The 26,580-nt window shown below is 39.8% G+C and overlaps 1 protein-coding gene across 4 annotated transcripts in view; it reads left to right on the top strand.

The window, feature by feature from the left end:
• Positions 1 to 26,580, top strand: part of DROSHA (drosha ribonuclease III) — a 138,352-nt gene that overhangs the window by 80,894 nt on the left and 30,878 nt on the right. For 3 of the 4 annotated variants that reach the window (XM_049861674.1, XM_049861672.1, XM_049861673.1), the window contains exons 19-25: positions 2,466 to 2,573; positions 3,272 to 3,410; positions 3,786 to 3,846; positions 16,190 to 16,249; positions 17,551 to 17,650; positions 21,106 to 21,208; positions 23,437 to 23,507. In XM_049861674.1, the coding sequence (XP_049717631.1) occupies positions 2,466 to 2,573; positions 3,272 to 3,410; positions 3,786 to 3,846; positions 16,190 to 16,249; positions 17,551 to 17,650; positions 21,106 to 21,208; positions 23,437 to 23,507 (642 nt within the window). Of the gene's footprint in view, positions 1 to 2,465; positions 2,574 to 3,271; positions 3,411 to 3,785; positions 3,847 to 16,189; positions 16,250 to 17,550; positions 17,651 to 21,105; positions 21,209 to 21,353; positions 21,443 to 23,436; positions 23,508 to 26,580 lie in introns of all 4 variants that reach the window. The other variant, XR_007514375.1, reaches the window with a different exon arrangement.

Here is a 26,580-nt window from a genome sequence, read left to right as displayed (position 1 = left end):
CTCACCCAATGTATTGGATTCTGTAGTCTTCTCCAGTTTTGGTCAGATTTCCAGTAAATACGTGCTGTTAATTTCGGATTTCTTCCAAAATCAGAAGCCCTGTTGCTCTCTTTTTGTTTTTTCTTGTACAGATGCTGAAACCACATAGGTCTTTTTTCTCACTCATTCCTGTTTAGGGGGTCACAGGAGATACCTTGCCATCTGCTTTTTATGTAGATATTGTTCATAGCTCTTTGGTTTTGCAATTTTAATTGCTGTATTTTTATGAGGGACTTTGAGGAGATTTAAAAACTACACACTACCATTTTCTCACAATCTTCCATAAGAACTGTTTTTTATGAAAACTGTAGTCAGTTATGAATTAGGGGGAGAAAGGATATAAAAATGAAAAAGATACTGAGTGATTGTATTTCAGCATTGCAAAGATTATTTTTTAAGCTGAGCAAGAAATTATAACAGCCTTGTAGATACCATTGAGACTTGGTTATCTGGGATTCAAGATGAATGTGGGTCATACATACCTTTCAATGCTAGTCACAAGAAACAGACTTATTTGGAAAGAGAGACTGGTTCCTTTTTTGAGCAAGTGAAGGGACTCAGAACTGTTTCACATGAGTAAAAAACCAAAACCAAACCCATTGCATCGAGTCGATTCTGACTCATAGCGACCCTATAGGACAGGGTAGAATTGCCCCATAGGGTTTCCAAGGAGTGCCTGGTGGATTCAAACTGCTGACCTTTTGGTTAGCAGCTGAACTCTTAACCACTACGCCACCAGGTTTTCCCACATGAGTAAAGGTTAAGGGAAATAGACCTAGGGGTTTTGTAAGGCAAAGAGATATGGAGATTGTGTCATTAAATGTATTTTTTTTTTTTTTCCACCTCTGGGAATAAAACTAGGATCAAAGGGGTAAACCTCTAAAGAGACAGATTAGGGCTTCACATTAGAAGTAATTTTCTAATAATCAGAGAACTCTAAAGAGGATGTAATTTTCCCGACGGTGATAATTCAGCTTTTACAGGAAACATTAAACAGGACACGAGTTTGAGTTCATACTTTAGAAAAGTAGTTGCAGTGTGTAGTCTTCGTGAACCATGCCACACATCAATTCCCTTGAGCTTCCTGAAATTGAAATGGCTGGAAAACTATATTATACATTGGCTGTATAATTTGTTTCCACATTGGTGTTTTTTTTTTTAATACACCACTTAAAAAAAAACGAAGTGGACAAAGTGCCAGTAATTCAAATTAGAATTGCATGTCTCTGAAAAGCCCTTGAGGGCAAAAGAGAGTGTCTTTCCCTGTTTTTCTTCACCTCTTCTATTTCCCACAGGTATTGTAAGGCGTTACACTTGGAAGTGCTCACTGTGCATTTATTGAATTAAACTGGAAAGAAAGAGTTTCATTGATTAGAGATCCTATTTGGAAGAACTAATCTTCTTAAGTTAATCAGGGAACTAATTTCTGTACTTTCAAATAAATCCATTTCCATATATTCTTAAACAATACCAGCTTAAAATACCCTGAAGCCTTTAATGATACAAAGCAGATGTCAGTCATGCTGTGGGCTGTGCCCATCTTCCAGGTTCTGATGAATAAGAATGCCTCCTTCATTCTCTTGAGTTCTAGGAAAACATTGTTAGAGAGAAGAAAAAGATTTCTATGAAATGATCTCCCAATAAGGAATCTAAAGCCAAGTGAAAAGTGATAAAAACAAAAATATAAGTTCCATATCCTCTGGTTCCTTATTAACTGTATCAGTGAATAAATTATAAAAGTTGTTCTTAGAGTGTTAGATCACTAAACGTTAATTCTGCAGTGGCCATTGGAGGTCAGCTGGTCGGAAAGTCTTAGGATAGGGGTGGGTTTTAGAGGTCTGTGAACCCATTAACATTGCATACAACTGTTTGTGCATATGGTCCGTTTTCTGAGGTAATTTTCCTTAGATTCTCAAGTGCCTTGATCCTAAAAAAGTTTTAGAATTAATGAATTCTTGTAATTAAAGATAGAGAAGGAGGCCCAGAAATTCATGTGGCTTATTTGAGTCTACCTTGCTGAATACTGATGGAACCAGGCCTATTCCTACTTGAGTGAGGGCTAACAGGCCTTGTTCTAAGCAGTTTTTTATGTTCGCTCATAATCCTTTTAACTGCTCTTGGAAGCAGCTACTCTTATTAATTATCTCCATTTTATAAGTGAGGAAACTGAAACAGAGGGGTTAGATAACTTGCTGAAGGTACACAGCGAATAAATGACAGAGCAGGATTTGAACCCAGGCATTTTCGTTCTAGAGACCATGCCTTTCACAGCCACAGTACACTGCCCCTCCCAGGGTACTCGCCAGGATGCCAGGCAGCCAGTAAGCAGTGTCAGGACTTGGTGTGGTGGATTTGAGATGTGCAAGGATTCTTGTTTGTTGTAAAATACATGAAGCATTTTTATATTGAACTTTTTTTTTTCCTAGCATGCAATGATGTTGCCTGTTTTGACCCATCATATCCGCTATCATCAGTGCCTAATGCATCTGGACAAGTTGATAGGATATACTTTCCAAGATCGTTGTCTGTTACAGGTAAGAATTACTCTCTCGTAAACTCACATAAAAGCAAGATAGGAGCAATTCATCTTGCAAGTTGCAAATACTGCCTTGTTTTCTCTATACTGGGAGGTGACGAGGCCTTTCAGAAACAACTCTATTCCTCTACCCTGATTGCCTCTGCCGCTTTCAAGTACTCTCACCTCTTTTTTTTTTTTTTGAGGCTGTCCCTAAAGAAATAGACTACAGCTAAAATTTCCCTTTCAGACTCAGCCCCCTCAGCTTCTCCTTCTTTAAGGCTCTTCTTTCTAGGTGCACAGTATTTTAACTCTTCCCTGAAAGATGTAGATTTTTAGATATGGGCTTACACCAGCACTGGAGGAGATAAAATGAAAAGCCAAACCAAACCCATTGCCATCGAGTCAACTCCGACTCATAGCAATCCTATAGGACAGAGTAGAACTGCCCTACAGGGTTTCCAAGGCCGTGATCTTTACGGAAGCAGACTGCCACATCCTTCTCCTGCAGAGCGGCTGGTGGGTTCAGACCACCAACTTTTTGGTTCACAGCTGAGTGCCGTAACCACTGTGCCACCAAGCCTCCTAAGATGGAAGAATCAAGGGTTAAAATTTGACTGGATAGATAGATCCCTTTCTCATTTCATATCGGATGATAAAAAGGCGGTGCCTCTATGCTGAGTTTTTAAGACTGAGTTGATTTCATTGTAATTTTAGCTGGCCATGACTCACCCGAGCCATCACTTAAATTTTGGGATGAATCCTGATCACGCGAGGAATTCTTTGTCTAACTGTGGGATCCGGCAGCCCAAATATGGAGACAGAAAGGTTCATCACATGCACATGCGGAAAAAAGGTAAGTTTAGACGACTCTAAAAGATTATGTTTTTGTGTTTTGGCCTGTATTCCCTAATGTTGTAAATTATATCCTCACTGGGAATGGTTCCCTGGGTGACTGCCTCATTCTCTGACCCTCCCAGTGCTTCCTAACGCATAAGTAATAACATTCACTTTGAGCAGAGTGTTAGAATAAGGGCGGATAATTTTTTTAGAAAAATTTCTTTGTCCTATCAAGGGTTTTGAGGAAGTTTATCATATTTTTAGAAATGCAGGTATTAAACCTTTTAAAGTCAAACTGGGATGAGATCATTTCCTTTCTGCATTTGATATGTTGACCCTAGAATGCTTCTGCTGGTATTTACTTGTATATATGTATTTTTGTTTTTAATAGGAATTAACACCTTAATAAATATTATGTCACGCCTTGGCCAAGATGACCCAACTCCTTCAAGGTGAAGTAGGTTTTTTTGTAATAGCTTTATTGAGATTTAATTCACTTACCATACAATTCACCTACTTACAGTATGCAATTCAGTGGTTTTTACTGTTTAAAAAGTTGTTCAACCATCACCACAATGTTAGAACTTTTCATCACTCCAGAAAGAAATCCTGTACCTGTTAACAGTCATTTCCCACGAACCCATCCAGCCCTAGGCAGCCACCAGTCTACATTCTATTTCTATGTATTCTATTTATCCATTTTTCAGTGGATGAGCATTAGTATTGTTTCCACTTCGGGACAATCGTGAATAATGCTGCTGTGAACATTCATATACACTATTCGTTGTGTGGTCGTTTGTTTTGATTTCTCTAGGGTATTTACCTAGGAGTAGAATTAGTGGGTCATGTGGTAACTCTGTGTCTAACCTTTTAAGGAACTGCCAGGCTGTTTTCCAGAGTGGCTGCACTGTTTTACACCCTAACCAGCAGTGTATTAGGGTTCCCGTTTTTCTACATCTTTGCGAACACTTGTTATTGTCTGTCTTTTGGATTGTAGCTTTCATAGCGGATATGAAGTGTTATTGTGATTTTTAGTTCGCATCCCTCTGATAGTTATTGATGTTGTACATATTTTTGTGAGCTTATTGGCCATTTGAATATCTTCTTATATTAGGAGAAATATCTATTTGGATCCTTTTCTCATTTTTAATTGGGTTATTTATTTCTTTATTATTGACTTATAATACTTCTTTATATACTCTAGATGAAGTCCCTTATCAGATATATAATTTGTAAACATTTTCTCTCATTCTGTGGGTCAGCTGTCTTTCCGCTTTCTTGATGCTGTCTTTCGATGCACAGAAGTTTTTAATTTTGATGATGTCCAGTTTATTTATTTTGTTCTTTTATTGTTTGTACTTTTGATGTCATATCTAAGAAACCACTGCGTAGTCTTAAGTCACAAGGATTTACGCCTATGTTTCTTCTAAGAGTTTTATAGTTTTAGCTCTTACATTTAGCGCTTTGTTCCATTTTGAGTTAATTTATGTAGGTGGCGTGATGTAGGGGTGCAACTGCATTCATTTGTATATGGAGATCCAGTTGTCTCAGCATCATTTATAGGAGAGACAGTCCTTTCCCCATTGAGTTGTCTTGGTACCCTCGTCAAAATTCAATTGCCTGTAAATACGAGGGTTTATATTTGGACTCTGTGTTCCATTGATACATATGCCTGTCCTTATGCTAGTACCATACTGTCTTGATTACTATAGCTCTCTAGTAAGTTTTGAAATTGAGAAGTGTGAGTTCTCCAACTATGTTCTTTTTCAAGATTGTTTGGGCTTTTCTGGGTCCCTTGTATTTCCATATGAATTTTTGGATCAGCTTGTCGATTTCTGCAAAGAAGTCAGCTGGGATTTTGATAGGGATTGTATTGAATCTGTGGATTAATTTGGAAACTATTACTCTGTCATATGGATTGCTGTGAGTTCGAATTGACTTAATGGCACACAACAATATAGCAACCATTTTAATAATGTTATGTTTTGCAATCCATAAACATGAAGTGTCTTTCTATTTATTTAGGTATTTAGTTTCTTTCAACAATGACTGTAGTTTTCAGAGTGTAAATTTTGGACATCTTTTGTTAAGTTTATTCCTAAGTATTTTATTATTTTTGATACTATTGTAAATTGAATTGTTTTCTTAATTTCATTTTCACATTATTCATTGCAAATGTATAGAAGTACAATTGATTTTATCTACCTTGTATCCTGCAACCTTGCTGAATTCATTTATTCTAATAGTTTTTTTAGTGAATTCCTTGGGATTTTCTATATGCATGATCATGTCATCTACAAATAGAGATAATTTTACTTCTCCCTTTCTAATCTGAATGCCTCCCCCCCTTTTTTTTTTCCTTGCGTATTTGCCCTGGCTAGACCCTCCAGTACAATGTTGAATGGAAGTGACAAAAGCAGACATCTTTTCCTTATTCCTGATATTAGGGGGAAAACATTCACTCTTTCACCATTAAGTATGATGTTGTCTATGGGTTTTTTATAGATGCACTTTATCAGGTTGAGGGAGTTCCCCTCTTTTTCTAGTCTGTGGAGTGTTTTTATCATGAAGCAGTGTTAAATTTTGTCAAGTGATTTTTCTGCATCTACTGAGATGATTTTGGGTTTTGTACTTTTCTTTTTATTAATGTGGTGTATTACATTGATTGATTTTCGTATGTTAAACCAAACTTGCATGCCTGGAATAAACCTCACTTGATGTTGATGTAATCGTTTTTATTTGTTGCTGGATTCAGCTTGCTAGTATGTTGTTGAGGATTTTTGCATCTATTTGCATAAGAGATATTGTTCTGTAATGTCATTGTCTGGTTTCAGTATTAGGGTAACATAGCCTCATATAATGAGTTAGAAAGTAATACATTAGCTTTTTAAATTTTACTTCTTAATTTTAAAAGATAACTTTCATATATTAATTAGTCATTTTTGTGTGCCCATGAGCCCCTAAAGAATCTGGGAAGGACATGGGCAAGGTCTGTTCAAACCCATTAACAACCCTGGAAAGCTGACTGGAAGCAAATGCATAATGGCTGTTGAGGCCCTCATGTTGCTCTCTTTGTGGATTTCCTTGGTGTGTGAAGTACAGCAGATTGCTCTTTTTAATACAGTGGCTTGAAAGTTAAGAGCAGTGCTTGTCATCCTAGGAATCCAGCCTTGGATAGATTAAAGGTGGGTTAGAAAAACAGAAACAAAACCCCAACTCAGGGCAACCCCATGCGTTTCAGAGTAGAACTGCGTTCCCATAGGGTTTTCAGTGACGGTGGTGTTTCGGAAATAGATCCCAGGCCTTTCTTCTGAGGAGCCTCTAGGTGGATTTGAATCGCCAACATTTTGATTAGTAGCTGAGCATATAGAGTAGGGTTAAAAGTGACAGAGACAGTTGAGACAATTGCTTCAGTTGCTAACCTGCCTCTGTAGCCAAGACAATTGCCAGCCATGGCTGACCAAGCTTTCTTTTCTACTTTCTTCTTCAGATATCACTGCCTTACTTTGTCACCTTGCCTTGACTTGCCCTCCTTCGAGGTTATTATAAACCAAACTACCTTTCCTCTTCAACTAAGAGGGAAAAAGAAAGGCAGGACAAAGCTTTAAAATTCAGGTTCGAAGCCTCACTGGGGTGTTCCCTGAGAGTCTGAGATCAGAAAAGAGCTGTCTCGTTAAGAGCCCTTAGTCACACCCTCAGGGATATTGTGATCATAGTTTCACGCTACCTTGATGACCAGTTCAGTATTTTAGTTAGTCAAATTCTGAATACCCGTCAGCAGCTTTAACACAGTAACACACACTATAACCCGTTACTGTCTAGTGGATTCTGACTCAAAGTGACCCTGTAGGACAGAGTTGAACTGCCTTATATGGTTTCCAAGGAGCGCCTGGCGGATTCCAACTGCCAGCCTTTTGGTTAGCAGCCAAACTCTTAACCACTGCGCCACCAGGGCTCTTCACACAGGATACTTAATTTCAGTGACGAAAAGACAGTTTAAATGTTCTTGGTCTCATCTACCCCAATCACAGCTGTTGGTATGTAAATGGTGTCTTTTGATAGCACTCTTCCATGCCTCATGATTTAGGTTTTCTTTTACTCTATTACTTTATTCTTTTTTACTTTGGCAAAGGGAATGATGTCAGGGAAGCTGGGCTGTTCTGAATTTACAGTTTTGAAAATGGTACCACTGACAGAGAATAAACAAAATAATCTCTCCTGATCTTTGACACCTGGCTTTTGCTGCTTGTGTTGAGAGCCTCCTGCCATGCTTATGATCTTCTTGCCGATGCACAGGTGACCCCAAGTTTCTATTCAGAGGGCGCCACCCGGCCTCGCCTTCAGGGTCTGCTCCTGTTTGACCGCTGCTGCCTAGCAGCCCACAGCTGTGCCCGTGCCGGAAGCTGTGCTCAAGGAGCTCCATTCACATTTGATTTTACAGACATTTATCTAGTCCCTCTTCAGTTTGTGGCAGTTTGTAGACATTTTAGGCGATCTAAAGGCAAGGCAGACAAAGCCCCCACTCGCCAGGAGGTGTAACTACCTAGGATGGGGTGAGAGTGTGTAAACATAAATAACTTAATAGAAGGGAGTTGCTGGTTTTAAGTGCTTTAGCGGAGGATAAAAACCACACGCACACACACGTGCATGCGCACGCACAACTGCTGTGAGGCGAAGGCTGGATGTGGTGGTGGTTTAGGGATTAGAGGTCAGTTTTTTACTGTGTGCTTGAATAATTGAGTTCACTTGAAACAATTTGCCCTCTCCCGTGTGTTTCTTAGTTGGTGATTGTAAAATGGCACGCAGCAGTCTCTGCTCCTTGCAAGTGTTTGTATATCTTTGAAGCAGATACTAGAAGATTACAACTATCAGTCTTTCTATGTCCTCCCCAAGCAAGCTTGCTCAGAATTTTGAGACTTGAGAAGGGAGAGAGGGAGTGAGTGAGTAAAGAGATGGAGAGAGAGAGAGAGGGAGAGGGAGCGAACACGCTAGTGGGTGGTTGGGGGATCTGTTTCTGGCACTGAGTGAGAAGCTGAGGAGCAGGGGTGGGGTGGGGGGCAGAGGAGAGGGCACAGAGGAGCGGCTCTTGGCTGAATTCTTCTTCCTCCAGTTCCCCTGAGAACCATCCTTCTCTAGTCCTATCAGGCAATTAGTTACTACAGTCTACCAGATTACCTCCGTAGTCAGTCATCGTGCCATTTCTGGTGCTTTGACTCTAGTTCCTAACTGGGACATCTCATTACCTACTGAATATGGTCTGTACCTTCCTCACAGCAATCCTAGCTCTCAGGGCCTGGCCCCAGGCCACCTCTCAGCACAGCTCTCTTTTCTGTGTGGCTCTCTCCACACCATCAAGACTGAAGTGTTTCCTGTTGCCCAGGCATACCCTCTCCTTTCCCTGTATGCCATTAGTCATTGGCTGTTAGCTCCAGGATGCCTCTAACATCCTGTCTAAATCCTGCCTGTATTGGTTTTCTGGTACATATTTTCATTCTCTGGTGTATTATAATTAGTTGTGTTGTGGGGCTCATTTTCTTTGCTGTGCTATAAGCCCTTTGAAGGTTTATGGTCCTATTCATTAAAAAAAATGTTTTTTCTTTACTTTTGTAACGAACGCCTTTCACAGAGCAGGTGCTTAGTAGATAAGTTTTGAATGAAAGAATGCCACTCATAATATTTCCACTATCCAAGGTTATTTACTTATAAAAAAATATTTAGTGAGTAGAAATAGGGAAACTGAGGCATTGAGAACAGCCATGGTCAGGGCCATTAGAGGAATTTTAAATCGCTGGTTAGTATCTTACTTAAACTGATTTGGGGAGAGCAAGGATTTACAAAAAGGCAAAAAGCCTTATCATTAATAAATAATAGCCTGTCTGCTTATCAAAACTACAAAAGAATTAACTTTTATGATAGCATCATGAATATAAAGTCTCAAGTGAATATGCCACCCATAATTTTAAAAAGTGTCACTGGTTAGCCACATGAATCTCAGTTGTATAGTTATTTTTAACTCATCCAAATCGTGATGAAAGATTATCATAACAAAGGGTCTCTGAAGGATTGGGCATTTGGTGAGGTTCAAGTAATCCGTGTATTATCTAGTAAGACCTTTGGGAAAGAAGTGCCAGGAAAGTGGTAATGGGAAATGAGCATCCAGCTGCCTCAGCTCTTTCTTTTTTTTTTTTTTGATTGGTAGTGTTGTTGCCAGACATATAAGAATCTATTGGACCAACAGAGAGACGTGTGTGGACTACTTATTAATGCCTGTGTAGTTAAGGAAATGATAGTTGTAAAGTGTCTTTTCAGCTAATTATACATGAGTATTTTGCATCTAAGAAAACTGTAACAATAACAACACGCATTGAATAAATCTGAATTCCACTGGGTGGATTTACTGACTTAAATGCTTCAAATTAAATCCCAGAGATGTTTAAACTGGGCTCCAGAGATTCAGTGGTCCTGAGATCTCGTGTACCTCTCACTCCCCAAATGTCTGGGTAGATGTAATGAATAGCAGGAATTCCTGAACTGAGGGAAGGACTGACTGGCCTCCAAGGTCCCTTCCAGCTCTACTCGGGTCTTGGAATGCAAAGGTGAGAAAATACTGTTAGTCCGTCCCTCTAGCAGTTACCTTTGTACTTGGCCTGTCCCAAAGTGGCTTTCCGTAGAGTAAATGGCAGTTGACAGCAATTACTGTTACAGGGAGATTTTTGTGTTTTATAAAGTGCTTTGAATTCCTCAGACAAAATGTGCTGTATAAATGCTACACTTAATCTAGATTTCATAATGCCTCTGTTGATTCGGTTCACAAAAACAAATGGAGTGTATATTGCTCAGTAAACACCTCATCCTGGAGCTTCCCAGTATTTGTAAAGGGGATGATTAGAGAAAGTATAAACAACGGAAGAAGGACCAAAAGATTTGCTACGGCTGTTAACAAGGACTACCAGTTCAGTGTGCCCATTTTTCTAGATAAACTATGGGATTATGAATTGTTCAGTATAATAGTAAACCAAAGTGGTATTTTATCCCCGTTTTTCTCTGTGGCTTATTGCCAGAGTTTAGTTATAATGTGGAGCCCTGGTGGCGCAGCGGTTAAGAGCTTGGCTGCTAACCAAAAGGTTGGCAGTTCAAATCCACCAGCAGCTCCTTGGGAACCCTATGGAGCAGTTCTGGTCTGTCTTGTAGGGTCACTGTGAGTCGGAATTGACTTGATAGCAATGGGTAAGTTATAATATATATATCAAAAGCAAAAAAACAAACCCACTGCCATTGAGTCGAATTCTGACTCACAGCGACCCAGTAGGATAGAGCAGAACTGCCCCGAGGGGTTTCCAAGGCTGTAAATCTTTACGGAGCAGACTACCACGTCTTTCTCCTGAGGAGCAACTGGTGGATTCAAACTACTGACCTTTTGGTTAGCAGCCAAGCATTTTAACCACTTTGTCACCAGGGCTCCCTAATGTAGATACAGACAAACACTTTCTGGATATGGGCAAATTATTTAATGAATGACAAGCTTCCTATTAAATAAACCTGTTTAGAATCATGGCCTTGTATTTTAACAAACTGAATAATATTCTAGCTTTGTGGTTATTAAAATGTTATCGTAGTTGTTGTCTCCCTAAAGTTTATAAAAGGAATTTAAGCAAAAACTATGCCTGTATGACTTCCTTCAAAATAATATATAGATCAAAGTAACTATTACCCTTTGACAAGATATCTTCTTCCCCCATGTGTCTGTCAGTTTGTCATGCTGTGGGGGCTTGCCTGTTCGTGTGATGTTGGAAGCTATGCCACCAGAAACCAGCAGGGTCACCCATGGAGGACAGGTTTCAGCTGAGCTTCCAGACTAAGACAGACTAGGAAGAAAGACCTGGCAGTCTACTTCTGAAAAGCATTAGCCAGTGAAAACCTTATGAATAGCAGCCTATTCAATCTGTATGCTGAGCAAATAATACGAGAAGCTGGACTATATGAAGAAGAACGGGGCATCAGGATTGGAGGAAGACTCATTAACAACCTGCGTTATGCAGATGACACAACCTCACTTGGTGAAAGTGAAAAGGACTTGAAGCACTTACTGATGCAGATCAAAGACCACAGCCTTCAGTATGGATTACACCTCCACATAAAGAAAACAAAAATCCTCACAACTGGACCAATGAGCAGCAACATCATGATAAATGGAGAAAAGACTGAAGTTGTCAAGGATTTCATTTTACTTGGATCCACAATCAACAGCCATGGAAGCAGCAGTCAAGAAATCAAGAGACGCATTGCATTGGGTAAATCTGCTGCAAAGGACCTCTTTAAAGTGTTGAAGAGCAAAGATGTCACCCTGAACACTAAGGTGTGCCTGACCCAAGCCATGGTATTTTCAATCACTTCACGTGCATGTGAAGGCTGGACAATGAATAAGGAAGACGAATTGACACCTTTGAATTGTGGTATTGGTGAAGAATATTGAATATACCATGGACTGCCAAAAGAACAAACAAATCTGTCTTGGAAGAAGTACAACGAGAATGTTCCTCAGAAGCAAGGATGGTGAGACTGCGTCTTACATACTTTGGACATGTTGTCAGGAGGGATCAGTCCCTAGAGAAGGACATCATGCTTGGCAGAGTACAGGGTCAGCAGAAAAGAGGAAGACAGTCAACGAGGTGGATTGACACAGTGGGTACAACAATGAGCGCAAGCATAACAACGATTGTAAGGATGGTGCAGGACCAGGCAGTGTTTCGTTCTGTTGTGCATAGGGTCGCTGTGAGTCGGAGCTGACTTGACAGCACTTAACAACAACGACAACAAGATATCTTCTTATTCTTTAGTAAAACATTAGACAATCCAAATATGGCTTGCCCCCATTCCCCACCCCTGCCGGGGTTTCTTGCTGTCCATGTTAATGGAATTTTATTCTGTAGTACTTTGAATTGTTAGGAAGAAAATGAAGCCTCTACCCCAGAAAATGTGCTTTTATTAAATCCTTACTGGTTTATGAAAAAGAATAGGGTAATATTAATTTCCTCCCTTTTAAAAACTCAACATTGCTTAATTTAGATGTCCTATCATCTCTCAGGACAATAACATACTCTCAGGACAATAACATACTAGGTTTCTTGAAATAATCCAGAGGAATGATGGGTTAATCTTATCTTACCATTAAATGGTGCCTCTATTTCTTGATGCTTTCTTCAAGAATGATGGCAGATACTTTTGGAGTTCTGATGTATTTGACAGAAAGCAAAATTGCAGTACTGAATAGCTTGTAAAATATTTTTTTGTTTCTTAAGAATATATTCTGGTGTTTTAAAAATATAAGGTTATTCCACAGGAGAACTTTTGGCTGATGGAGTAGCCACAAAAAATAAAATGTCTTTTAAAAGCTAGTATACATTTGGTAAAGGAGCCCTGGTGGTGCAGTGGTTAAAGTGCTTGACTGCTAAACAAAAGTTTGGCAGTTTGAACCCACCATTCTCCGTGGGAGGAGGATACGGCAGTCTGCTTCTACAAAGATTTACAGCCTTGAAAATCCTGTGATGTAGTTCTACTCTGTCCTGTAGGGTTGTTATGAGTCAGAATTGACTTGATGTGGGTTTGTTTTTTTGGTATATGTATGGTAAGAATAAGAAAAGTGTGTTTTAGGGCCTGACACTTGTTTTTTTTGTAAATTATTTAGATTATGAGATCTTCAGTACAGCCATAAATTGAATGGCTTTGCTTTTTTTCCTCCCACTTTCCATTACTGGCTATAAATCTATTCATGAAAGAGGTGAAATGATATAAAATTGAACCCAGATTCCCAAGCAGATGATGTGGTAGCCAAGATTCATTTAATTTACAAGTGTTTTTTTTTTTATTTTCTACTACATTCTGAAACTATAGGGAGACTTTAAATATGGAAAATAAACTGGCACATAGAAACAGAGAACAGTGCAGGACAGTATGTAATTTTGTTATAATTTGAGTGATAAATGTTTGTCTTGTGGGAGTGGGGATGGAGGGAGTTAGCCAGCATCTGGTGATCTCCAGTAGTAGGGCAGGCGTCCCCTTCCCAGCTGAGCTGAAGCTGATGCTGAAGAGTGAGCAGCATTTGGAAGAAGTAACATGGAAGGAGAAGGAATGATGTGTGTATGATACAGTGAGGAGATCAGCCAGATTGGGGTTGAAAATTACTGTTGAAAGTAGATAACATGAGTGGGTATGATGGGACGTAATAAAAGACTGGGCTTTGAAATCCAGACAGGTTTAGACTTGATAGTCAGTTATTGAATTTGCTGAGAAGATGAGGGTCTATGTCAGAGATATTTAAGGAAGCCACTGGAGTCAGGGAACTGGCTTCTGTCAGGCCCAGGCCTGTTCTTTGCCTTCCTTGCTCGTATCCCAGGGGCTCAGTGTACCCACTTCCTTCTTGAATGGTGTCTTTTCTGTTTGTTCTTTCAGTTCTGCATCCCTCAATTCCAGATTTTGTCTTGCAGCAGCTAGCCATGAAACAAGCCCTGAAGTTCTTTCCCCATTTAACTTCAGACAACTCGTCATTTTCTCAGCCTACTTTAATTAGGTTTACTTCCACCACTTCACAGGGATTACCCATCAAGGTCCTCAGGAATGTCCCCAGATCACTGACTGAATCAGCGATCTGTTCTTATCTTACTTGGGTCTAAGTAGCACTGGGCACAGTTGACCACTCCTTTCTCGAACTGTGTTCTTTTCTTTGGCTCAGAGGATAACACACTGGCTGCTTTTCCTCCCACCTCCCTGGCCAGTCCTTCTCCTTTGCTGACTCTCCTGCTCCACCCCTCACCCTTGACCCTCTCCTGGGCTCAACGCTGGGACCCCTTCTTTTCTGTAGCTGCCTTATCTCCCCAGGTAGTGTCATCTAGTTCTGTCACCTTAAATACTGTCTAAACATTAACTCTTGAAGGTTTATTACGAGCTTTGTCCTCACCTGTGTTATCAGGAGGACCAGTCCCTGGAGAAGGACATCATGCTTGGTAAAGTAGAGGGTCAGCAAGAAAGAGGAAGATCCGCCCTCAATGAGATGGATTGACATAGTGGCTGCAATGATGGGTCCAAACGATTGTGAGGATGGCATGGGACTGGGCAGCTTTTTGTTTGTTGTATGTACATGGGGTTGCTATTTGAGTTGGAACCAACTCAGAGGCACCTAACACATACCTAACACACATACACACATGAATAGTAGGTTAATATACCCGGCACTTTATTATGTCTTTCCATTTGGGTGTTTTATAGGCTTTACAAAGTTAACACGTCCAAAATGCAACTCCTGTGCTTCCCCCAAACCAGCTGTCCCTTCTCTTCTCAGTTAATGGCACTACTCTTCACCTAGCTACTTACGCTAAAATCTAGGAGTGGACCTTCATTCTTTAATTTGCTCAAATTCTGACTATCAGCAATTCTTTTCAGCTGTATCTCCAAAATGTATCCCAAATCAGACTGTTTCTCACCTTCTCCACCATTATCTCCCCAGCCTAAACCACCATCATCTCTCATTGGGCTGACTGTAATTACCTCCTCAGGGTATCTCCTACCTGCACCCATTCTCTGTGTAGCAGCCAGAGTAGCCTTTTCAAGCCCTAACTAATTAGATCATGCCGTGTTCTCTGCTTGACCAAAGAGACAGTGATCTACTTCAGGACTGAGAAGATAGCCATGTTGGACTTCTGAGAGGCAGAGGAGGTTTTCCCTGGATTGCTATCCTGGTCGTTTCTGCCTTGTCCTCTAATGTGAAAAACGAACACCCTGTGAGATGTGACTTCATCATAAAATTAAGATATTATAAGTAAAGAGTGGTCTGTGCCCTGGGAAGCAGGATTCATTTTGATGAAGGGAAGGCACGGTCTTGCAGAGAAGATAACACTTTGGCTGGGCCTTGATGGAGGGAGTAGGTTTTCCGTGTGGCCCAGTGTACAGGGGAGAGTGGAAAGCTGTAGGATGGCAGAGAGCTTGGCCTCAGCAGAGGCACTGAGTATTTAGGGGATGTCTTTTTCAGAGAGTAACAGGCAGTTTTGAAGCAGGAGCCCAGTGCCTAGGTGTAAGAGGATGGCAGTGGAAAGTGAAAAGGTGGGTTAGCCAGGATTTGGAAGGACTGTGGATGCTAGGTTGTTTAGCCTTTGCACAATGGGAAGCCATCCTTAGAACACTGTACCAAGCCAGGCTTTTCAGTATTCAGTTTTAACCCACTCTAGAATGCATTCTCTATTCTCTGCTCTGCTTGACACTAATGTGGAAAGATTCACAATTACTAGGGGTCTATCTCCTTGACTTCTGTGGATGCTTTAAGTCTGATTTTCAGGGCAAGAAGACCCCCAGGTTAGAAAGCCTGTACCACAAGGCATGCTAGAATACTCTTTGCTCAGGCCCTGATTTAAAAAAAAAAACAAACAAAAAAACACATTGCCATCGAGATGAATTCTGACTCAGAGAGACCCTATAGGATATAGTAGAACTGCCCCATAGGATTTCCATAGGGTTTCCTTACAGAAGCAGACAGCCACATCTTTCTCCAGTGGAATGGCTGGTGGGTTTGAACCATTGACCTTTCAATCAGCAGCCGAGTACTTAACCACTGTACCACCAGGGTTCTCTTTGGGCAGGCCCTGATGCCTGCGGGCTAGGATGGTGGTTGGCGTTCCTGATTAGGAGGAATAAGGTAGAACCTTTTGAGTGCTAAAAGAGCTAACCCTCACGTGTCCTTTTCTTTCAGCAGAGGGAGGGAATGTAAATGAATGCTATTTTAAGTGATCTTTTGAATTCTCACTCTAGGATTAACCACAATGAACGGTTGGAGTTCCTGGGTGATGCTGTTGTTGAATTTCTGACCAGGTATGCTTTTCTACCATTCCCTGAAAATTGTTACGTTTTATAGGTAACATACTTAATGCAGTACCTTCTTTGCGATTAGCCACATAAGGCTTTGGGATACTGTGTAGTTTGCCTCTTCTGTAGCGCTTAAAAGCCACATGTCTGTGACTTCTTGCCCTGCCAACTTGCACTCGCTGGTACTGTAATGAGCAGGATTACAAGATGAAAGGCTAGTGTCTCGGTCCTGTCAAGTACGTGTTAAAGTTGCTCACAGCCACAAGAGATCAGCTTGTCTTGGTCTGGATGCTGCAGAGCTTATATTCAATTTATAAAGAAAGGGATGATATTTTAAAATGTCATTTCATTTTCTAGGATTTGTCTTTTATCCCTTTCTTACTCTTTCTGACCTCAAGGGAAGTAAGGTTTACAAGTAGTTTTAATGACTAGGTTTTTGAATGTGCGTGCATGTGTGTGAGCATGAGTGTGTTCGCTCGTGCATGTGTGTGTATGTTTCGCCCAGAAGTGTTGTAGGATTCTTAATCTGGAGGTAGGGGTGGGAAGTGCATTTTGTTTTTCCATAGGCATATAATTTCTCTTTTAAAGAGATAACTCATGCTTCTCTTGGAACTGTCTTGAGCTGTTCTTATCCTTTAGGTCCTTTATTTTCGAAAGAAGGGCATAATGAGAAAGGCCTGCCTTTTTTTCTTGGACACAGTAGGACTAAGGAAGCTCAGCTGTCTTGACTAACAGTTGATCTTATGAAGTGGTGTGAGACTTAGGAGAGATCAGATGTTGCTGTGGCCTGAACTGGTTTTCTGGGCGGCCTTCTTCCCAAACCCATGCCCTCCTCACGAGCCCGTCTAGGACCGTCCTTAGAGCAGAGCCAGCCATGTGTGCCACTCTCAGTTCTTTTCCACTGTCCCTGTCTGTGCTTGTGAACACTGTGCCACCACTGCCACCACCCAGGGCTCCCCAGGAGTCTCTCCTGCAGTCACTCATAACCAAATCTGAGGAAAAGTATCTGTTCCCAGTCCCAATTTCGGAGCATCAGATGTGTTTGCTGTTAGCAGTGTGTGACTGCTGTTTCAGGTCTTTGTTATTATCAGATTTCAAAGAAGTCTTTTAACAGAAATAGATGTGACAGTATGGGTGAATTGGTTTTAGCACATTCAAGTACACAGTGCCTACTATTGAATGGTCAGGTGCTTGATTCAGCTGGTATCTGTTGAGTGACTGTTGTGTGCCAGGCCTACGTTTGGCTCAGAGCTACAGACAGAACGTTGTGGTGCATATTTATTTATGTGTTTCTTTTTTTTTTGCAGTGTCCATTTGTACTATTTGTTTCCTAGCCTGGAGGAAGGAGGATTAGCAACCTATCGGACTGCCATCGTCCAGAATCAACACCTTGCCATGCTAGCAAAGGTAGAGCAAACACTTGAAGCATTTGTAATTGAAGTCTGACATTCTCTTCTTCAGTCCATGCATAATTTTGCATTTGAATAAGCAACTCTTTAGGGTATATTAAGGGTGTAATATTTTATAGAAGTGTTTTTGTTTGGGTTTTAAGGATTCAGCCTTCCTCGTTCTGGTACCTTTGTGAGTTTCCCCAGTAGCTGATGTACTCCATGGTGAGGTATCGTGATAACAGTGAGGAAAAAACTTGACAGATATACATGAGCAGAGTTAAACATTTGGGGAAAAACAACATAGGAACAGAGCAAAAGAAGTGAAATATTTTGTAGTTTCCTTTTGGGTAATATTTCTGTACTACCTTTGTTTCTTAATTTACTTCAACAAGGAGAATTATAACTTTAAACAGAATGCTTCAGACCAATTACATCTAAAAGAGGTACTTTTGCAGATCTTTGACAATCCCTCAAAGCACAAATCCGTTTAATTAAGTTTTAGGATGTAGACTGTCCAGCCAGCCGCATTGACTTAGTCGGGTAACTCAAATAGCCCCTTCTCCATTCAGATTCATGCCGGGCATTTCACTTACATTATCTGACTTGATGGTCCCATCGGCATGTGGCATCTTTTCATAGTAAATCAGAACAGATGAGTGACATGGGAACTTGGATGGCCCAGCAGTCTGCACCCCTCCTCAGGGTGGCCGTGGATAAACTGTGCTCTTCTCTGAGTCTGGTTTCCTCATCTGTAAAGCGGGGACAGCATTAGCACCTGCCACACAGGGTGTTGTGAAGATTACATGAGATTTTACTTTGTGTTTTAACGATTCCCTTTGCAAAGTGCCGAGTACAGTGCCTGTTCGTAATAATCCCACAGAAGTGTTCATAAATTAATAGGAGCTAGTTATTTTTATTGCTGCTCCCACTGTTCTTATTATAAATGATTACATCTTATAGACTTTTGGGTTTACTCACTAGTGGGTGGAACCGTAAGTCTAAAATCCTCAACACCGAGGAGCCACTGGGAACACTTCTGTGGGTTTTCTTTGACTTTTGTCTTAAGTAATTTTTATTTTTTTCTTCATTTTGTTGTGAAAGTTGGGATTTGACAGAAAAGAATAGTTAAAAACCCATCCCAGTTTTATTTCCAGATTCTTAATTTGATCTTGCCAAGGCATTAATTATATTCAAAATGTGGTTAATTTTAGTCTGTGATTTTTGTGTTAGAAAGAATGCATTGCTTTATTTTATGTAATATTATCTTCATAGTTACAGTGGAAGGCCTTGAACCAGTCTCAGTGGCATTTGAGAATATAGATAGTGGTGTCTTAATGAAGAATTTTAGGCAACAGGTATGCTAACTTGGTTTTAGCAGCTTCACAAAAAATGGGGTAACTCTATATAAAATTCTGTGTAAAAAGTGTAAAATTATTGCAGTGCTTAGTTGATTTAATTGTTAATATGCTTGCTGATATTTCACATAAATGTCCATTGGAAAACACATGTTAATAAATAGATTATCCCTGCCCTTGCCCCGTTGTTTCCTTCTCGTTTAGAATGTAATAGAGTTGCATAACTTTCAGATAATTGTAAAAGGGTATTTATAAAGTATGGGAGATAGCCATAGCATGAAATCAGAGGCTATTACATGGAACACTGGGTGCTGTGCAAAGCCATGGGTAATGACAGTGATGTCCAGTTTTTACATTCAGGGATTTCTATATGATCTTCCTCTGCCCCATGCCCAAACCTCAACATTCCTATACCACTCAAAACCCGTCTGCCCCAGCAGAAGGCTGTGAGGGTCTCGCCTTTCTTCTGTCAGCATTACTGGTTCTTAACCATTTGTGGGTGGAGAAATAGATGGGGGATTGCTGACTCCTTTGAGAATCTAATGAAAGCTCCCCAGAGAAATGAACATTTCAGCACATACACAGTGAAATGCCACTCTCTCCTTTTTAAAAGTTCCACGGATCCCTTTGTGAAAAAATAAGAATGTGGAATAGATGATATTAGAAGTTGGGAAATTCATGACTTTCCAGAATAGTTGTTTATAATGTAAAATATGGCTTGCTGTCCACTCTCAGGCAGGCTCCAGAGATAGCAAGCAATTGAATTTTCCCTGTGAAATTGTGAAACAGGTGAAATTTATATATCCTGCTATAAAGCCTTGTACTTTAGGATCGATTTTGAAAAAGAGGCATTTTCTGCCATTTGTGATAGTCAAAATTTCCATGTGAGCATTATTATTTCATGAATTCCTAGCAATACAAAATACAAATAGCATATATGTCTTGTTTTTATTGTCTCTGGCTTTTTCCAGTATAAATGGATATGGATATTTAACATACACACCGAGACATAAAAAATCTGAGTATTTTTTGTGTGGGGGCTGGTGAGACTAATACTGTCCTAGATTGTTCATTGGCTTGTGACTTGTTCCATATTACGTGGCGTGGTATTGCTTGGTAGGTATTTATTGAATTGAATTACATGGTAATGAAAGCAGATTTAAACATTTTGAAAACATAGAGTTGTAATATTTGTGTCCTTTTCCTTTTATGGAAAGAATTATTTATCATCTATTCAGTCTCAGGAGTACTGTTAAAAAAAAAAGTATGCTGTATCCAGTTATAAAAGAATTTGAGTTGATTTGTATAATACAGAAATCAAGGGAAAGGGAAAATATGGGTAAAGTTAAATGAAGCCAGAGCTAAAGTCAGCACACACAGATATATTCCTAAGTCCTACCTGATTTCTTGAACTAGGCCACAAATTTGGCTCTGAGAATGAGGCCAAAGAAAAAAAGGAAACACAGGTCATTACAAACAGTATTCCCAGAGCACTTAAAATAAGCCCCACCCATTGCTCAGAGAGTGTCACCGAGTCTTCAGAGATGAGTATGGAGGCCTATAAAGGGGACACAAGACAGAGATGTAGGGATCCAAGCATCCTCACCAAATTTTAATAAAGATTTAGCAGTAATAGGCATTTTGAAGTCTTCTGAGGGTCCCCCCTTACTATACCATCTATAAATCTCTTCTTTGTGGTATAGATATCAGTACCACATAACTGTAATCAAAGAGGTAAACTAACTTCTAAAACTTTGGGTTGAATTTGTGGCTTCCTTTTTTTTTTTAGACTTACTGGAGTGAAGCCAGGGGCCCATGGTCTTGTAAGCAGAGTCTTATTCCAACCTGGACTAGTGCTTGGTCTGAACTTGGCATTGGACAGTTCAGTTCTGATCAGTTCTTAACCTGTAGAACTACTGGAGTTTGTAGAAGCCTGTTTGGGGAAGAGTCAGGGTTAGTCAGAGCTGAACCATGTATACAAAGCTCTTAATGAACGGTAGACTAAGCTCTCCTAATATATTAGCTTATTTGTAACGCCCCATTCCCACCAGGAGATATTGAATTACTAGTTGTGATTTTGTCATTTTCTTACTTTTTGTCATTTTGAATTTTGTAGAAACTTGAACTGGACCGATTTATGCTTTATGCTCACGGACCTGACCTTTGTAGAGAATCAGACCTTCGACATGCAATGGCTAATTGTTTTGAAGCCTTGATAGGTAATTTCTCTTTTTATAATCCGGTTTCTTACATGTCCAAGATATCTGGAGAGCACATAAAATTCAGAGTTGAGACTTGGGGCAGAATTACTTGTTCCCAGAGCATATGAAGTACCCAGTGTAACACCATCACGTTGTATTGTAGTTATTTTGTTCCTCCAGAGCCGCGATGGTGCTTGCTCTTCTTTGCATTCTTGGCGCCTGAAACGGCATCTGATGTTGGGTAGATGTCTGGTAAGTATTTACTGAATTGAGTTGAAGTGAATTGATACGGAGGCTAATTACTTTCCAGATTTGATTCAGGATCACATAGATAACTAAAAAGAAATTAGGATGCCAGTGAGGTCCCCAAACAAACAAACAGAGAAGAAAAAGAACTGTGAGATAGGTGGTACTGTATCTCATAGATGGGAAAACTGAGGCTCAAAGAGATGAAATAACTTGGCCAAAGACACAGAGCTGGCCAATGTTGGGACTGGGAATTGAATCATGTCTGCCTGATTCTGGAGTCGAGCATAACGCTACCTGTCATTATGTGTACAGATGTGTTTTGTTTTATCTGTTTTGCCAGTTTAAACTCTTCTCAAGGTTTTTTGATTTAAACATGTTGAAACACTGCCTTTCTAAAATCCCAGGGCTTGAGCCTATGTAACTATTATTTACTCACTTGAAGGAAGACCGACGCACGGACTTTATTTTCTTGGTTTCTTCTTTCGCTGCTGTAACGGAATACAAGTTAGCTGTCCGTACGGGAAAGTTGTGAGGAGTTAATTAGGTAGTGATTGCAAGTATGTTTTACAATTAAATGCTACAGTAGATTGACAGTTTCTTGATTTTTTTTTTTGAGACAAATGATTAAGTACATTTTGTGTTTCAAAGGCCTTTGTACTTCCTTATCATTTGTGCCCTCTTCCTTTGAAAATGAAAATAAAGGCTTGCCTTTTTTTTATGCTAATGGTGGTAACAAGAGCTGTTTAATAATTATCCATAGTCTATTCACAGTGATGTCTGTTTCTCACAGATATGCCTGTTTCAGAGAGTTTGTCACATGGAATTACTGTGATCTGTACACATGACATTTTTGACAAGTAGTGTTATGGTTGGCTTCAGAGCCAGCAGGCGTGATTCAATTCCTAGTTCCTTCATTTGTCAGCTCTGTGTCTTTGGCAAGTTATTTAATCTCTTTGAGCCTCAGTTTCCCCGTCTATGAGCTCTAGATAGTATCGTCTGCCTCATAGAGTTGTTGTACGGATTTTAATATTCAATTTTGACAGCATTCAATCTACAGCAGAGTTCTCCTTTCTTAAACCCTTCCCCAGATCGCCTAAGAAAAACCCAAATCTTTTAAGTCTTTCTAACACCCTCTTACTACAATGCCCCAGGAAGGTGAAGATAAGAATGTAAAAATGCTTTGCATGGTACCTGGGTTATAACCACTCCTCCTCCTCCTCTTTTTATTATTACTACTACAAGTATTAAATGTATTTAGTCATCAAAAGTCCTGGTAACTTAAGTTTCTTAAAGTTTTACATGAAAATAGCATTCCTAAAGAGAGGTATAAAATATGATTTCAAGGAAATACGACTGCTCTACAGATGGCGCAGGACTGGGCTTTTTGTTCATTGTACACAAGGTTGCCATGAGTCAGAGCCAATTCAACAGCAGCAAACAACAACAACTCCAGAGTTATCTGAGTCTTGATACCTAGTTAAAACATTACTGTAGTCTTGGTTCTGACTAATGCTAAATGTATCCACGGTAATTAGTTATTTAATCAAAGGCAAAGGCTACCTGTGCTTTTATACACAGAAGCCTTCATTGACCTAGGCTCTCATTTTGTCTTTCAGGTTTTTTTCTTTAGATTCCTGTATGTATTTGGTCTAAAACATAAAGATAAAAAATAAAACAGCATTTCTCCTAAAATCAAGTATTTCTGCATAGTCCCTTAACAAGGTTCATACTTACACCCTTCATGATAGTTCATATTTGCCTCTTTCATATACAATGAGATTTATATTTAGTACACTGAATTGTGTATTTCAGTCTAATTTATAACACAAAGCAAGCTAAAAGAGGGAAAACATTACCTTTAAAACAATTGCTTCTGATCGTGTCAGTTTTTTTCTGTGCATGGGTTTTGGCTTGCCTTTTTGCTTTTTATAGAGATATGTAATTTTCTCTGAATATTAATGCAGCCTGCCTTTTGGCATACGCTTCCTTTCATCTAGGAGCTGTTTACTTGGAGGGAAGCCTGGAGGAAGCCAAGCAGTTATTTGGACGCTTACTCTTTAATGATCCGGTATTTATCTTGAATCATTTGATTTTTCTCAGTTATATATCATTACAGAATATATATTTCAACTAGTCCATATTTTGAAGAGAGTGAGGAAGAAACCAAATGGCCACTTAGATAATAGGTTTCACATACATCAACAATAGCTTATTCGTTTATGCTACCATTTTTTCTTCTACCTGAAACCCCATCTTTCGTCATGGTCACTTGTAAATTAAACACAAATAGGAATATAAGAGGACTTTGCCTTATGTTGAAGTATCTTGAAGTTAATTATGATTTTATATTTTATGGTCATTGCGTACCTCCCCCATGCAGGTGCAGTTGAAGCTATAGCCTTTTGGCTTTTCTCTTCAGGATTTTTTTTTTTTGTAAATTATGTAGATTTGATAAATGTGTATGTATTTAGAAAGTCAGTTTATAGGGAGTATCTGATAGGGCTATGAATGGAGTGTGGAAGTTTTTTTTAGTAAATTATACATTAAGAAAAAATGATAGAATCTAAAATAGTCTGTTGTTACTAAAATGGTATATTAAATGGTATATTAGGCTATTAATATTGCTAGAGATACCCTTTTTAATCCTGCATATAATAGAGCATATTTGATGCTTTTTGTACCAAAACAAGCCAGTTTAACATTTAAAGGGAGCGGCAACTCTGTATTCCAATTTGAAATACCATTATAATTGAATGAAATAGCCCTCACGGAGCAGTAAAGCACAGAGGAAGCCAGTGTCTTCAGCCTTTGTGAAACCTGCAGCTTAAGTGGCTGTCAGATGCTATTACTGTATCACTTAGAATAGTTAAGAAATAAAGGGATCAGTAGGCTTGAAAAATGTGACGTGGACGATGTTCATACCTGAGGATTTGGCTCTTTTATTTGTTTCTGTGGATATATGTAATGACTTTGGTATGTGTGGGTGTCCCTCTGATGGGGAAATTATCTGCAGACGTGCTGCGTCCCGCATCTTGTCCTGCACATACAAACAAGTGTGCATCCTAATTTATATCTGTAGCAGATGGCAGGTATTTTCAGACTTTTTCTCAGGTCTTAAAATATCTGTTCTGGCCTTTATCTTTTGTTGGCAATTTCAGCAGCTTCTCTACTGGGTTTTCTCCCTCCGATCTTGCCACTAGTCCTCATCCTTACCCCCCCAAGCCGCTTCCCCTGACTCCTGCCTATTCCTGCCCGTTCTCCTGTCTTACTCACACCCCCTTATCCACTTTGTTTCTGTTTTCCTGAATTACAGGCACTTGTACACCTTGTGTTCTTAATTACATCAGAATTTTTGGTTAAATTTTTTTCTCTCTTTAAACTGCTTCTTTCCCACTTGTCTACTTAGCAAGCTTATCTTGTTTTTCCAGTACCTAGTGCAAGACTACCATGTGCAGTATTTAATACATGTTTGTTAAAAGAAGGAAATGAATAAAGTACTAAACGAAAAAACAGTCTGAACATTATCTTACAAATAGGACGGTTGAGATTCAGAATTCGTTTTTAATGTGTCTTTTATGAAACACAGTAGGACTCAGTAATATATGGTCTTTCCACATGAGCATTTTCAAGTATGGTTGGACTTTCTGACTCGTTTGATATCTCCATATTGGTTTACATCTCTTAGCATTAGCTTGTGAGAGGTGTTGGTGAACCATAGTGCTTTTTTGTGTGATGGTATTGTGAAAACCTGATCAGCCAAAGACAGCCAGGGATGACCTACAGAATGAGGAGGTCAGACTTATTGACTCCGTGGGGTGAGGGAGGGAACTCTCATCAGAGGGAGGATAGAGCGTCCTTTATAAGGCCTGGGTTCTGCTGCCTGATTCTGAGGAGGGGCTGGGGAAGCAGGGATCTCTTCTTCGTTGGTTGCCTTTTCTGAGCCCAGATTAGGAGAAGGAAGGGATTAATTTGGGATCATGTTCTGTCATGAGGTGAGGGCAGCATAGCAATTGCTTATCTCCAGTAATCTTTATCCAGGAGGTGAGCAATAGCAAAGCAGGTCAGGGGCAACATTGGCAAGAAACGGTAGTCACTCAGAGAGGGGCCCTTATGGCACGTTATAGTTGCTATGCGACCTTGAGGAAAGCATTGTTTCCTCTTCACTTTGCAGCTGGCTTTATCTCTGTCTGCCCTCCCAGTCCGATTAACAGCATGGCTGTTTTTAGTTTTTCAGTCTGAACAGATTTTTACTTTTTCAGCCGAAGACACTTTTTACTTTTTCAGGGTTTTAATCTTTCAATATTTTAAACCACAATCCTTCGTGGTTTACCCAGTGCCTTCATATCCGTTGTTTAATTTAGATCATTGTGATGACCTTCTTAGAAAGATAACTCGTTGTAGTTGAATTGACCTGACTCATGGCAACCCCATGTTTCAGAGTAGAACTGTGCTCTTTAGGGTTTTCAGTGGCTGACTTTTTGGAAGTAAGTCCTTGGGCCTTTCCTGAAGTGCCTCTGGGTGGACTCGAACTGCCAACCTTTTGGTTAGCAGCCAAGCACATTAACCGTTTGCACCATCCGGGGACTCCCTTAGAAAGATAAATATTATGTAATCTTTCCTATGTTTGCTTTTTTTTTTCTTTTTTCTTCTTTACACATCCCATTGCACGATCATCAGCTTTCTCTGGAGCTCCAACTCTTTTTCAGTTGCTTCTGTTCTGGAAAGCTTTACAAGGATGCTCCACAGACACCTCGTATTCAACCTGTTTAGTATTTGAACCCATCACTTCTGTCCACAAATATGTTTCTCCTCCTTTATTTTTGTCTTAAACCAGAAAACTTGGGTTTTTTTTTTTTTTTTGTACCTAAGCTTTCTCCCCGCTTCCATTTGGTTGCAAAATCTTACCAATTCTGTCTCTGATGTCTCTAGAATTGGTTCAGTCTTGGCCATCCTACTGTTTTAATCTTGGTCCTCCTTATCTCTCACTTGAACTACGTAACTGGTTGTCATTGCCAGCCTTTCAGTGTACCATTCATACTACATTTAGCATTGTCTTTTTAATGCACGGATTTGATTATGGCCTTACTCGCTTAAAATCTTCCTTTGGTTTATTTATCATCTACCAAAATCTAGACTATTCA

This window comes from Elephas maximus, chromosome 2 (genome assembly GCF_024166365.1).
Source record: "Elephas maximus indicus isolate mEleMax1 chromosome 2, mEleMax1 primary haplotype, whole genome shotgun sequence".
In the NCBI taxonomy this organism is placed as follows: domain Eukaryota; kingdom Metazoa; phylum Chordata; class Mammalia; order Proboscidea; family Elephantidae; genus Elephas; species Elephas maximus.
The sequence above is the reverse complement of the archived record's forward strand: the minus strand, read 5'-3'. Positions and strand labels throughout refer to the sequence as shown.